The sequence below is a fragment of the Carassius gibelio genome, chromosome B9 (genome assembly GCF_023724105.1).
Source record: "Carassius gibelio isolate Cgi1373 ecotype wild population from Czech Republic chromosome B9, carGib1.2-hapl.c, whole genome shotgun sequence".
NCBI lineage: Eukaryota > Metazoa > Chordata > Actinopteri > Cypriniformes > Cyprinidae > Carassius > Carassius gibelio.
The window spans coordinates 3163709-3179248 of record NC_068404.1 but is presented as its reverse complement, the minus strand read 5'-3'; the positions used below and the strand labels follow the sequence as shown (position 1 = coordinate 3179248).

The 15540-nt window shown below is 38.5% G+C and overlaps 1 protein-coding gene across 5 annotated transcripts in view; it reads left to right on the top strand.

Moving 5' to 3' along the window:
* The window catches only part of LOC127964621 (E3 ubiquitin-protein ligase ubr3), a 52759-nt gene extending 37695 nt beyond the window's left edge, over positions 1 to 15064 (top strand). For 4 of the 5 annotated variants that reach the window (XM_052564878.1, XM_052564877.1, XM_052564875.1 and 1 more), the window contains 9 exons: positions 4018 to 4123; positions 5620 to 5717; positions 6843 to 6967; positions 8379 to 8486; positions 9430 to 9555; positions 9644 to 9805; positions 10174 to 10383; positions 10475 to 10614; positions 12016 to 15064. In XM_052564878.1, coding sequence (XP_052420838.1) covers positions 4018 to 4123; positions 5620 to 5717; positions 6843 to 6967; positions 8379 to 8486; positions 9430 to 9555; positions 9644 to 9805; positions 10174 to 10383; positions 10475 to 10614; positions 12016 to 12133 — 1193 coding nt within the window. In that variant the 3' untranslated portion in view covers positions 12134 to 15064. The remainder of the gene's footprint in view (positions 1 to 4017; positions 4124 to 5619; positions 5718 to 6842; positions 6968 to 8378; positions 8487 to 9429; positions 9556 to 9643; positions 9806 to 10173; positions 10384 to 10474; positions 10615 to 12015) is intronic. The other variant, XR_008155089.1, reaches the window with a different exon arrangement.
* Positions 15065 to 15540: the final 476 nt, after the last annotated feature.

Sequence of the window (15540 nt, the reverse complement as noted above, 5' to 3'; positions counted from 1 at the left end):
TTCAGAGACTTGTTCTAATGTAAATGGCTGGTAAAATTTAGTTGGCTTACAGAATGAGTATTTTATGCTACTGCTATCAGATTACCCTGCAGTTAGCCTTCAGGAGGTTGTATTCAGGAGATTTTGAGTTTAGTTTGAAGTTAATTCTCTAGATGTTAGTGTAGATGGGAAATTTAACTGCTAAAGGCATTTTTTGACTCGTGTAAATGGACCAACACCTCAAACAATAGTGCAGACGTTCTTCTCGCATGCCCTTGCATTGCTATTTCTGTGAAGGATTTTGTAGAAAATGTTATACTTAATTGACCAGTAAGCTGTTGTTAGCTGTTCCTCTTCTAATTTTTTGGATTTAAAATGCTGTGAATGAATGAATACTTTTATCAAGTCGTAGGTATCTATAGGTGGTGCTATTGCTCTCTCCATGAGTCTGTAGATGAGCCAGCTAGTCGTAGCTGGGCGCCGCGGACAGACGCCGAATGGCGCCGCCGGTGTGTGTACTCACATAGAGAATAATGTGTTCGAATTTTAAAGACGTGGCGCGACGCGACGCGACGCTGCGCTTCTCGTCCGGTGTGCGACCCCCTTTACTGCAGAGAGTATGCCAGATGTGCATTATTAAGGGGGTCGCACACCGGACGAGAAGCGCAGCGCCGCGTCGCGTCGCGCCACGTCTTTAAAATTCGAACACATTATTCTCTATGTGAGTACACACACCGGCGGCGCCATTCGGCGTCTGTCCGCGGCGCCCAGCTACTACTCAGAACGCTGTTCAAATTTCTGCCGCGCCACAGAGCGCCATCCGCATAGTTTTATATTAAAAAACCCAGATGTTATAAACTGAAACTGAAATTAAAGTACAGCACACTTGTTTCATTCAAATAAAACATTACAAAGTGTTTGGTTACGTTTTCAGCAGCACAGTTGCCTAGACAACAGATACAACAAAACAATAACATACTTATTATAATAACACAGATTCTTTTCATTAATTAACGTTCAAAACTCCGCTTTTATCAATTAAAATCATATATTTAAAATTAAAATAATAGATGAAGTTAAAACTCTCCCATCTTGCTGCGAAATTGAGCTCACGCATATAGAATGTGCGCGTCCAGTGTGCGATACCTCGAGTTGTCCTACATGTGGCGCGACGCGGCGCGTCTCGTCCGGTGTGCGACCGCCTTAAGAACTCAGAGTCTGTAAAGTCTGTGTGATGTCACATCTTATATTGCATTCAGGGGATATTAAATTAGACATTTTAAAGGCTGAAATAATGTAAAATGACATTAGACCTCATCTAAATTGCACTGTACTGCTCACAGAAGTACTGTAGGTTAATTAGTGTGATTTAGTGTGTGGTCAGAAGTATGGCTCTAGGATTTCTTAGGCATCTTGGGAATAGAAAAGTAAAATTATGTTTGCTTCATACAATTTGTTTTGTGTAATTCGATCAGTAGTCTCGTGTTATCTCAAAATTGACTATTTAGCATGTTTATCCAATGTTATCCAATTTTGATGATTCAAAAGATTTTTGAGCAGAGTAAATATGAAGTTGAAATGCGTGGCTTTGGAAATGAATGGTCAAGTCAAGCATAGCTTAAAGAATACTTGAATTAGCCTCTGTATGTCTATACAAAAGTATACTCAAGTAAAACATTTACAATTAGAAAATTAGAGCTTACAACTCATGGAAGTAAAAAAAAAAAAAAAAAAATCCAGTATCTCAAGATTTGAATAGCCATGCTATTCGAGTATAAATGTTGAGTAACTCTTGTTCTGTGAAACCACAATAATGGGGAAGACTGCTGACTTGGCAGTTGTCCAGAAGACTATCATTGACACCCTCCACAAAGAGAGTTAGTCACAGAAGGTCATCACTGAAAGGGCTGGATGTTCAGAGTGCTGTATCAAAGCATATTAAATGCAAAGTTGACTTGAAGGAAGAAATTGGGTAGGAATACTGAATCTTGAAAATACTGTCAAGCAAAGCTGATTCAAACACTTGGGAGAGCTTCACAAGGATTGGACTGAAGCTGGAGTCAGTGCATGAAGAGTCAAACGCTCAGTCGTCTTCAGGAAAAGGGCAGCAAAGCCACTTTTTGAAACCGAAACCATGTCCGAAGCATCTTACCTGGGCTAAGGAGAAAAAGACTGCGTTGTTGCTCAGTGGTTCAGATAAATTAAACCTTGCATTTCATCTGGAAATCTAGGTATGGAGTTTGGTGGAAGACTGGAGAGGCACAGAATCCAAGCTGCTTGAAGTCCAGAGTGAAGTTTCTGAAGTCAGTGATGATTTGGGGAGCTGTGACGTCTGCTGGTGTTGGTCCATTGTCTTTTATCAAGTCCAAAGTCAATGCAGCCCATCTACAAGGAGATTTTGGAGCACTTTATGCTTCTATCTGCTGACCAGCTTCATGGAGATGCTGATTTCATTTTGCAGCAGGACTTTAGCACCTGCCCACAGTGGGGGAAAAAAAAAAATACTTCCAAGTGGTTTGCTGACCATAATATTACTGTGCTTGATTGGCCAGCCAACATGCCTGACCTGAAACCCATATGAAATCTGTGGGATATGTTCAAGAGAAAGATAAGAAACCGTAGATAACATCTGAATACTCATTAGTCCTCAGCAGAACCGAAGACTGATCGCTTCATGCCTCACCTCACTGATGCTTGACCCCCAACCAAGTACTAAGTGCAGAAATGAACACACTTTAAAGAACTTAAACTTTTCTGTTTTGCAGATCCTTTTTGAGGTCCACCGGAGATTGATCTTAGGAAATATTCTAATATTTTGAGACACTGGATGTTTGACTTTCATGAGCTGAAAGCTATAATCGTCAAAATGAAAACAAATAACAATTTGAAAAGTTTTTTTTTTTGATTTGTTGATTTTTTTTAATCAAATTAAAAGTCCGTTATTTGCTAAACTATACAGACCCCAAGACTTTAAACGGTGGTGTATATCTATACTGCAGAACTAGCAGAAGGTCTGTTCATCAGGCTTTGCTTCTGAAGTAGAGGTCTTCACGGGTCCAAAGATTTGTGCCTGAACCCGAAAAAGACCCGACTCGGACCGGTCTATTATTTCAAAAGCTGGACCCAAACTCAACTTGAAGACACAGACCTGACCGGGCCCTATTGTCACACATTCCACCTTAAATTGCTATTACAAGCCAATAAACCTGTTGTGAAAAATACAACTTGTTGTCTTACCTAATTTAAGGAGCTGTAGTCTCTCTTCATTGTACCTGACTGCTTTGATGCATTACAATCCTCCGACAAAAAAAAGTTATCCATGTTATTCCTCTCGTTATTCCAAGTCCAAGCTTAATCCACTCATTATTTCAGCTTCAAAAGTCCACTTGATGTCACGGTACCGGATGACAAATGCGTTTGAACTATACTAACCACTGCTCGATCAGTGCCATGGCCGCTGACGTTATTTATTTGCTATCATCTCTGTGCTCTCTGCTCTGCGTCAAGTCTGAATCTGACCACTAAAACTTTACGATTAAACGTTTCATTTATATCATTATAAAAATGGGAGAAAATGAAAAGCACGGTTTGGCGGTCGAAGTGTCCCTCACTGATTGCCATAGAAACATGAAACTCGCTTGAGACTGCACATGTTTGCTAGCTGGATCAACCTAAAACATGCTTTAATGCAATTTGAGCGTCATAGAAAACATTAATGTTACAGTTCACCTCAGATTGTGTTGCTGATTTGAAATATATTAAATATGAGTGTGTCTACAAGCATTATTCCTGTGCATGCACTTGCATTAACTCTGATAACTATTCTGAAGCCCCTTCTGGCGTCTGGTGGGTTTGTGAGCTACAGGTAGGGGGCAGCAGTGATCCACAACAAACGTTGAAGGCATTGATCAGTGTGTAAGAGACCGGTCTTCATGAGGTCTGATAATATGTCTCATCCTCCTACATGGCTGGAGGCTCTACGCAAACTCCATTCATCATGTTAGACACACTAACACTGTGTGTGTGTGTGTGTTTCAGATCAGCTGTTTCATGTGCTGGCCATGCACATGCGTCTCTACAGCATAGATTCAGCTTACAACCCCTGGACCAGACTCACACAGAGCACACACAGCAGAGACACCGAGTGAGTACACACACACACACACACACACACACACACACACCATCACATTTCCTGAACTGAGATCCTTTATAAAATGATAAACTGCTAAACTCTCTGTGTAGGACTGCACTACTCACAATCCTAAACTGAGATCCTCCAATCAGAGAGGTTACTGTAATCATGGAAATTCATTTTTTGACAAAAGAAATCCGACTCCCACAATGAAGGATATATCTATATTTTTTGTTTTTTTGTTTTAATGTTTTCAATATTGATCATCAGAAATGTTTATTGAGCAGCAAACTAGCATATTAGAATGATTTCTGAAGATCATGTGACACTGAAAACGAGTAATTATGCTGAAAATTTAATCATGTATGTGTATTAATCTCTCTCTCTCTCTCTCTCTCTCTCTCTCTCTCTCTCTCTCTCTCTCTCTCTCTCTCTCTCTCTCTCTCTCTCTCTCTCTCTCTCTCTCTCTCTCTCTCTCTATATATATATATATATATATATATATATATATATATATATATATATATATATATATATATATAGATGATTCTGCTTTCACTAGCTTTTTATGCTGTGTCTCTGCTGCTGCATCTTTTTGAGAGAGAGAGAGAGACTGGTGCAAATGGGGTTTCCATAGATACCAATAACTGCAGCATCTGGCAAATTATGGTGTGCAGCAGTACATTTGATGAGTGCTGCGCTTTATTTTGAGGGTTTATAGCTGTGTGGAGGTTACCGCTCACCGCGTCTCCTGTTTAAAAGGCACTTAACACTCTTGGGCTGCTTAAATGGGCTCATTTCTCCTGCGTCGGGGCGGTAAGACAGGGTTTTCACCTGTGCGTCTCTTAGGACTCTTCAGAGGGGAGGCAGCTGTGCCTATAAATACCTTGTTAGAGGCTTTTGAAGGAAAACTCTGTCACTGGACCCCTCAGGCACTTGAGCCGAGCTATTAATACAGCCATTGGAATAAAACCACTGCTCTCCCTGTGATCACTCATCATCTGTTTTTCTTTTCTGAGAGGTAGAATTAAGACGAATAAAGTCGTTCTTTATATGCTCAGATCTCATTGCATTATTTCGAAGTATCATCTGCATTCAAATGCTGCACAAGCTTTTTGCTCCGTGTCTTTTCGTCAGCTGGTGATGTGGTCATTTTAGTGTGAGTAACCACAGATATAGTGCATCAAGTGAACTGTAAATATAATCCATTAAATTGGGAAATCAGAAAATGTCAGAATAGTTTACTTATAACTTGTGAAATGTTATGTTTGGTGAATTCTGCTCTAATGGACCACAGTTTGTCCCACACACTCAAATAAACATCTGCTCAAAGAATATTTTCTGTTTACATTTTAATTGTCGTCTTGGGTTTCTGTAGCCTGTCCACCTACTGCACATTTACAGTGAAACCCTTTTGAAAGAACTGGAAGCCACAGTGAACCGTCCTCTTCTTACATGTGTTTCTGAAGCATTGAGTGTTGTATAATTGTGTGTTTTTTGTGCAGGTACTGTGAAGAACGTCCTGAGGTGCCCATGCTCTTCAGAGACGTCCCGTCCCTCCTCATCATCTTCATCCTCACCATGCCTCAGCCTTTACGCAAAGGTAACACACACACACACACATACACATACACACACACAAACAGTACATTGTTTTACACATGCATGCATAACATCACAAGTACACAAAATCTTCCTCTTTCCCCTGGGCATGGGTTAAGTCTTCAGATGGGCCATGACTGTCATTTGGTTGATCACTGGGCATTGATTGAAGCTCAAATAAGAATCGAGTGTTTTGTCGCTGTGAGCAAGGGATCGATTGGAGTCCATCATTCTGAAGACTCTCGACAATAAAGCTTGCATTAGAATAGAAACGTGCTGTGCATGTGTTAGAGAATAGCTTTTACAAAGACACTGGTTTGTGTGACAGAGAGGTGTCATTATCTCTGAGGAATGTTAATGGAGTGTGTGTGTGTGTGTGTCTTTCTCATCACACAGCCTGGCCTAACACCTGCTTCATGCACACAAGTGCTAATTACCCTCTCTTAAAAAATCTGATGTCCTTTTTCTGTACACCGTCACATAATTGATTTCTGTGTCCTAACAAAAGACCTGTGATTCTCTTGAAAGCTCTGGGGTCTGTAGAGCTCTCTGAGTGAGTGTCTTTTATTGGTGCTTTTATTCAAGGATATAAACAACATTTTTACATTTGGGGAGACCAAAGTAAAAGCTTAAGAACCTGCTTTATATATATATATATATATATATATATGTATATATATATGTGTATATATATATATATATATATGTGTGTATATATATATATATATATATATATATATATATATATATATATATATGTGTATATATATGTATGTTTGAATAGAAAACAGCTATTCTGAGTTTCACAGTATTGCTGTTTTAACACACACACACACACATATATATATATATATATATATATATATATATATATATATATATATATATATATATATATATATATATACATTTTTGCAAATGAATTCTTCATATATTTATGTATTAGGCTAACTGAGACTTGTCGTAGCATTTGCATATTATTGCCCTTTTGCTGATTTTGATTGCTTCTGTTGTCATTATTTTTAAGTCGCTTTGGGTAAAAGCATCTTCTAAATGACTATGTAAACAAAGGCTATGGCTTCTGGTGCTCTGATATGATAACCGTGCTGTGTGTGTTTGTGTGCAGAGCACTTCACGTGTGTGGTGAAGGTGTTGTACAGTCTGCAGTACACACAGGCTCTGGCCGCTCTGTCCGTCAGGTTCAGTCGTGAAGAGAGGCTCGCCTGGAGCAACACTGGAGCTGCCAAGAAGGTGCGCAAATTACCCGTCAGATTCAGTTGATGTTTGGTCATTAGTAGCTGCATTTCCACTGTCGGGCCAGTAGCACCGAGGTCAGAATAGCGCAGGGTTTCCACAGTCAGGGCCCTGAAGCACCGATGCGCGTCACTAAAACACGCCATTTACACGCCTCTCAGAACAACATCATACAACCCCATCATTTCACAAACAAAGAGAAGTTACCAGAAAACTAAGAAATAAATCACTGGAATATACACGATCACAAAATGAACTGTTTGTTCGCATGATTTAAATATTTAAAATCAAAGGCATTGTTGTTTTACTATAGAATACGTGATACATTGATCATAATGAATGAATTTATCAGGCTTGAAAAATAGTCAGAAATGTATTTCTATTTTATTTATTAATTTTTTAATGCTTATGAAGATAGCCTGCTTATTCAGTCGGGTCTGTTTCTGTTTGTTTGCCTATATACGTCACGTTTAGGATGAATGATAATATCTCTGTTTTTATAAAAGCTCCCGAACAAAATCATTATTATATTTTTATGATAGGAAACGTGGAGCTATAACTCTCGAGACGAGATTTATGACCGATAATAGAAGTTACTAAAGTTAAGGCCCCGAGGAAGTCCCGACGAGGCACGCTCAAGCCCCGGAAGTGACGGTGGAAACGCGGCTGGCCCTTGCACGCACTAGCATGCCCGCTTTTAGCCCGACAGTGGAAACGCAGCTAGTGTGTATATTTGTATTGTTTATTATTCAAAGGCTCAATGTGGCTCATCCAGTCAGATTTCAAAGCTGGAACTATCGGTTTTATAATGATTAAATTGCACATTAAAAGCCTTGAGGATAAGCTAATTTTATTAAGAGAGAGAATGCGTTATTGGCCCTCAGTGCTATTTGTTTAAGGGGCTGATGGTAATAATGTTCAGATAAGCCAGAGAGAGGAAATCCTTCACATAAATCTCACTTTTCATTAGCGCAGAAGAGATCATTAGCAATGGTTCTGCACTCCATTAAAACGACTCTTTTTGGGGCTTTGTGGGAAATGAATGGAGTAATGTGAAGAGTCAGACTGCTTTAATTCCACATTATAGAGTCACACGTCATCCCGCTCTCTGCCTGAAATTTGCATTGCTTTTGCAGTTTGCTGACATTTAAAATAACACGTTGAATGGGTTTCAAACCTTTAGCAAGTTGCCTTCCTAGATAGCATTATAGGTGCTTTCAGATATTTAAAAAAATGTTGTTTAAATTAAATGTTCAGTCTCCACTGTGACGGCAAGCAATGGTTTCTAGGTAGTCATCCTCACTAGGATTAAAAAAAATTCAGTCCAGTTGGTAAAATAACAGTGATTCCAGTCTGAAGGAAGAGATTTAAAACCCTGTTCTCTCTCATTATGCTGTTTCACACGCAGAACACGCCAAACTCTGACAAATCATGGGAGTCGCTCCTGGGTCACGTGATCTCTGAGCTGACGAAGGCCAAAGATGTGTATGACACCAGCTCTGAGGAAGCACTGGTTGTGAGTCACCCTTTAATATCACCACCGCAAACTTTCTAGTTTGGACATTATTCATTTATATACAGTGCAGTAGAGTCGACCTAACAAAACATGCTAATAATTTGATTTGCCTTTATGATTAATCTTACAAAGTAGATTTACTGGGCAAAAAAAAAAACAGTGCATAAGCCGTTATAATGAGAATATGTTGTGCAGGCAAGAAGAAAAGATGTAGACACTTATCCGAGGGACCCATTGTTGAACTTGTTTTGCAGACATGACATATGAACTGTACATCTTTTCACTTTCCTCAGCTGTTGCTTTTACAAGACAGCAAAAACTAGTGAAATTCAGTCTTTTACTAGTCAAGTCCTTTTTTAATTTTTCATCCCAAATCAGGATACGTTACAGTAAAACAAAATTAACTTAAATCATTAAATTGATTGTTTATGAGCAAGGACGTTTTGGGGTCAGTAAGGTTTATTTTATTGTCCATTTTTGTCAGCAAAGCGGCATTTATTTGATCAAAAATTCAGTAAAAAGAGTTATATTATTAAATTATTGCAATACATAATACCTTTTTTGTTTGGATATATATATACATTTTAAAAATGTATTGTATTCTTGTGATGGCAAAGCTAAATTTGAGCAGCCATTACTCCTCTCTTACTGCTATTATTAGATTGAAACTTCAAAAATAACATTTTATTCTAAACCTATATTTTTGTAACAATGTGAAATTGCAGTAACTTTCGAATCAAATAAATGCAATCTTGCTGAATAAAAGTATTACTTTATTTTAAAATAACTTTGAAGTGCATACTGGTTTTTATATGAAGTACCTAAAGTCTTAAGACAACCAGCCAAAGAGGAACATGCACTGTTATTTGAGCCTGAAGCTTGTTCTGGTCTCCTGAGGAAGCTCTTGTGTGCTGTTATTAATGATGTCTTCTTCTCTGTGTAGTTGAGCTCCAGTGTGTGGTCTCCTCAGTCCATCGAGTTCAGCCTGCAGCAGTTCTGTCTGCCCTTCCTGAGACTGTCCTGTCTACTGCAGCACCACCTGTATGGAGACAGCTTACCCGGCTGCCTGGTACACACACATTAAACCTGCTGCTTAAATCAAGACGTCCCGTAGCCGGATTCACACAGTTGACAGACGTGGGTGTCTGTGTTCACAGGTGGAGGAGGAGTTCTCTCTGCTGGCCGGGTGTCTGGGTTTGGCTGGTTCTGCTCAGTCCAGTGCTGCGTGTCTGGAGTGGAACATCAGTGCTTTCGATCTGATCAGTCAGTGGTGTTCAGAAGTCATCGCTCTGTCTGATGCTCCCACCCAGCAGTCCGTGGTCAGTGTTTGTGTCTCCTGTCATCTTTCTTTGCACCCTGATTTAATCACTGTGCGCTAAGCATCGTATCTGATAAAGCAATAAGCCCTGTGAAGCCGTGGTTAAACACCCCCTTAGCTGTTATAAATTCACTGTAAACCACAGCTTCACAGGGCTTATTGCTTTTTATAAAACGGTTACTCTATATTCGTAGTAAGGTTTCACAAAATAAAATGGAGCAAATAACATGTAATGAAATGATTAAAAACAGTGTCCTTCCACCAAACAGAATTTTTGTTTTTTACAATGTTACTAAAAAGAGAGTTTTGACTGGAAGTGAAATGTCATTTCATGGGGCATCTGAATGATTATGTTTTGTCTCTCTTCAGTCTCTTTTAGTTCAGGATCCGCAGTGGGCCGCCCCTCGCCTCCTGCACCTGCCAGACAACTACAACACCATCTTCCAGTACTACCACAGCAAATCCTGCACCAGCTGCGGCAAGACCCCCAAAGACCCCGCGCTGTGCCTGGTGTGCGGCGCCTTCGTCTGTCTGAAGGGGCACTGCTGTAAACAACAGGGCGTCTGTGAGTGTGTGCTGGTGAGTGTGAGGCTAAATCTGCACGCTTCAGTTTGAAAGAGCCTTACACTGATGATTATAATTATATATGTGTGTTTATTTCTATCCTAAGCACTCTCAGCACTGTGGAGCAGCGACTGGTATCTTCCTCCTGATTAACGCCTCGGTCATCATTATCATCCGAGGCCATCGCTTCTGTCTGTGGGGGTCTGTGTATCTGGACGCTCATGGAGAGGAGGACAGAGACCTACGGTAATCTTCTCAATGCTCTGATGGACACACATTGCATCTAGATTTAATTCTCAGGTGCCAGCAGCTGGGTCAGAAATGTACTTTTCCATTAAAGAGCTATATTTGCGCCCTGGGGATTTACTGAGGGCAGTTTTTATAATTACTACATTAAATTAATGCTAAATACTTAAATGCAGAATGTGTGCAGAACAGTTAGCTATCGATGAAGTGGACGGTGATGTGAGGTCTGCACTCTCGCAAAAACTCTCATTCTAATTACCGAATCTGTTTACGTTGCATAATAAATCTTCTTAAAATGTGTATCTGAACTTTAATGATGAGAGAATTCACAAGAGTGCAGAATTCAGTCAGTGAATGGAATGGGGTTGCTGAGGGGTGGACAATTCCCAGTAAACTTTACAAAAATCCCTGTAATTTTTTTTTTTTTTTAAATCCTGGAAAGTTTCCAACATTTTTGGAATATTTCTGAAATTTACTGGAAATTTTTCACCTTTTTTGCGTCCCTAGTGAAGACACGCACTGAACAATACTGGCTTGATTGGCCATCACATTGAATAGAATCAATAGAAACACGTGATTGATTTCATTTCTCAGTGCTGCTGCAAAGAAGACATCTGATGCAATGTGATCCGATCGAAATGTACTTGCTGTAAATTGGCATTTTTCAGATAAAAATGTAATTCATGTTCACTTTTAATGTCTCTGCACACTGAGTCGGAAATTTTCATATGCTTTTTTTTTTTTTTTTTCGTATTCGAAATCCTAAAAATGTGTCATGCACAGAAACCTTGCACACCGAGTCCGATGCATATTAATGAATCAGTTGTGGAAAAAATTCACACAACAGCACTAAATGGAGTCATCAAGGAGTGAGAAAAGAAACAGAAAAGAAAAATTGGGTTCATCCAATCCTGAGACATAGAGAGAAGCTACGGAGAGTTCCCAGTCAGGAGCAGCGGGATTATCCCGGACGATTCAAAGTTTACTTCAGGGTGTCAGTGGCTCAGTTTGATGATTTCAAAAAGAAGACTACTTGACAGTCGCCATTCTGGATTTTGGCGTTCGCTTGTACGGTGGCTCTGAACTGTCAAAACACCTCAAAATGCTTGCTACGGGTGCGAAAAATCCAACCCGATCCAAATTTATTCATGACTGATGAATATTTTGGAGGCAGTGTATAAACGTGATTGACATAATGTGGGGTCATATTTATTTTTTAACGTGCGAAAATTTTGCAGTGACCTTTAATCTTGCATTTTGTTTATTTTGTGCCATTCTTGCCCCCAGTAGTCTTTGTATTTGTGAAGCAGAGTTAATTTCCCTGTTCATTTCTCTAATAAAGAAAATGGTTTCCATTTCCTGCTGTAACCTCTTTTTTTTTTTTTTTCTCATTATCCATAGTCGAGGAAAGCCTCTGTATTTATGTGAGGAGAGATACCGCGTTCTGGAGCAGCAGTGGGTCTCGCACACCTTCGATCACATCAACAAGCGCTGGGGTCCCCACTACAATGGACTTTAACAGCTCAGCCCACGTACGTCCTGGAGAGGACCGCTCTCATGATGTCAGTGCCAGCCTCTGATGATTTCTGTCATGTAATTATAAAGAAAACCTGCATTGAGTTGGCCACAGCCTGGGTTCATGTCAAGTGTACAATCAAGCGTGTGTGTTTGCGTGTGTTTTAAAGTGATTTTTCGTGTGGATTTAGAGGGGGAAATTAGTTTTGTCCCAGCAAGCTGAAGGTGCAAGCTCACTGAATGAATCTTTGTCTAGTCTGTTGGACACACAGAGTGGAATAATACTCCCGTTCTTTTAACTTTTGGAAAACTGACATGGTTTTTGAGGAAACAAAAAAAAAATTTTGGCCAATGTTAAACAAGTCATGTACAGATATCAGAATGAATATCAAAACCTTGAATGCTAAAGGTACCAAGACTCTCAACATAACATATCCCCCACACCACACCACGACCACATCATGCTATTTGAGTTGAAGCACATCTCATAAGACGAAATATCAACCGATTAGAGCTAAAGCAAGGTTTGTCTGACTCGAGGTGTAGTTGCAGTCATCCTCAGGAATTTTATTTTATATTTTCTTTTCTTTTGTTTGGTAGTCTCAGATAAAAGATTTTAATATATAAGTGCTGCTATTCATTGTTTGAAAAAAGTAAATTATAGCTTTGTAAAAATATTTTTACAATTTGCATCTTTTTTTCTTTTTCTTTTCCTAATGAAGGTTTTGTTTTTGATGGTGGTTGGCTGGTCTGTTAAGTTCATTATGAAAATAAATAAAAATATCCCCTACAACCTTGTAGCACATATTTAATGGCTAGAGACCGAGCTAGTCATTAAATAATGATCTGTGGCTCTTTCCCCCCATTCATAAGGGTAACCTTTAAATATAAATAAGATATAATAATAATAATAATAATAAAATAAAATGAAAATTTGCATTAAGAAAATGAAGTTTATTTTAGAATAAAGTATCTGTGCATCATTTTCTTAACGGTTGAACATAATTTGCCCCAAATTCTTAATGTAAACAATCTTGATGTTTCTTCTCCTTTTTCTTCTTCGTAGTAGGTGTGTGTGTGTGTGTGTGTGTGTGTAAGAGAGAGAGGAGTCTATTTGTTTCTTTATTGTAAAGAGTGGGCAGATGTGTTTAATTTGTCCTGAAAATAATGCAATACAATTAAAGTTCAGAAAATCAGCTTGTTTTTTTTTTTTTTAGGGGTAAGGTGAAATAACGATCTGGGGATATTATTGAATATTCCTAAAATTCACCGAACAATAACCAGAAAATTTATCTACATAACCACCAAGTCAGTTGTCCCTCAAAGTTTGATTTTCTTCACAATATTCTAATTACATGATGTCTGGACTGGTGTCAGATGGTCCATAGGGGGCAGTTTTTGCCATTACCCAGAGTTTTGGTTCAAATTGCCATTCGATGGCTGTTCTGTTGGTCTTATACATCTAGTGGCTTGATGCACATTTGCAAAAACCTCTGAAGTTAAGAAAGTTATTCATAATTGTCTTGACTGAGTTTTGTAGCAGCTGGCTTCTATGGCCTAATTTCTCCTCCTCTAGGGTTTTGCAGGTAGTGACGTTTTCTCTTGTTTAAAGACATTGTGTTGTTGTGACTATATTTAAATGCGCACACCACTCAGGATATTGAATTCCTGATCTGAAGTGTTCCTGAGAAAAGGGTTGTCACTTTGTTCTACTTCTTCAAACTCGGCCAGATTGTGTGTAGATCCTTTATGCAAAAGTATCAAGACCAAATAAAAGCATAATAATACTATCTGTTTTTATGTTATCAGAAAGTAAAGAAAAAAGATAATTTAGAACTTGATACAAATTGACATTTTAGCTAAGGCTAGTTTTCCAGTCCAATACACATGGTGTTCCTCAAAGCTCTGTCCTTGGACCATCTTTGATTGTGTAATCTGTAATTGTAGAGAGGGCATTGTGCATGCACAAGTTAACTATTTGAAAATGCATTAAAATGGATCATGTCAAATTGAATATTGCAGCCCAGTCCGGTGATGGACATGTATGGTGGGGCACACAATTTCTTTATTTTATGCAGCTCCTGCGTTAGCAAATGGTTTAGTTTAAGTACTCTCTCATTTAATCCTTGTCCCCTTAAAAAGTAAGATCAAGTTTCACATTGACATAAAATGACCCCAATCTAAACCTTATTGTGATTCACCTTGTCTGACTCCACGTTGAGAGTTCTTGGGGAAAAAAAAGACGAGAAAATTGTCCCTTCCTTTTTGTTTTAATTGTATATAGAAATTAAGTACACACATTTAAATGAAGTTTGCAGCAGAGTTTCCATGTGATATTGAGTGTGTCTCTTTTGATTGTGGTTCACAATCAAAACAATGGCATCAGTGGAGCCCTTGCAATAAGAATAATCAGTGTGATTAACAGTGACACATGTGATGTCCATCTATATTGAGGGCATTTTGCTTTTTGTTTGTTTCCTGCTGAAAACAGACAAGCACCCTCAACACCACACACACACACCAGGAAAGCATGTTTGGTTTGTATTGATCAGTTTGATTGGTAGATATTGTTTATCATTGCTGCGATCATACCATGCTGGAGGGATGATGTTTTCAGTGCACTTGAAGTTTGCTTTCTTGTCTAATGTTTCTTGATTTCTTGCATGCTGCGCTTATTCTATTTAAGTATTTTTTTTTTTTTAAAGAGTTTTTACTCTCCTTCCCAACTTTGTATAGACAGACAGTTGTGGTAAGTGTGATGGGTGGATAATGCTGGTGTGTTCTCCTGCAGTGAATGCTTGTCAGGCAGGCAGTAATACAGTACATTACTGTAGGTGCTGATTCAGACTTTATGATGTCATCTCTGAAAGGGTGACTTTTAATGACATTTAACGCAAAATGTAACATATGTGAATAAAATATACAGATGCTCTGATATGCCTATGTGTACTTTTGTCTTTTTTTTTTTTTTTTTCTTTTTTAAAACTTAATCCAGAAATGTTACATTTTGTCTATTAAAAATATTATATAAATAAAACATCATACAAAAAGTAATTAACTAATACAATATTGTATAAAATATTTATATAGATACATTGTAAAAATATTCGGTAAAATATACAGTAAAAAAACTGGCAGCTTTGGTTGCCAGAATTATCCCGTAAAAAATATGGTAACACAAGTTTTAGGTTTAATGGTTTTACCTTAAATGTACAGTTTAATACCATAAATCAACTGATATACTATTAATATACCAACTTCTTGAAGTACTGTAATCTGTTTTGAACCTTTGTATAAAACTGGTAACCACTAAAGGCAGGTGTTGATGGGAACGCCACTTGATGAAAGCAAGCCCATCACAATCAGCTTTTAAATAATAGGTCCACAGTGACATTCACATAGACACTAAAT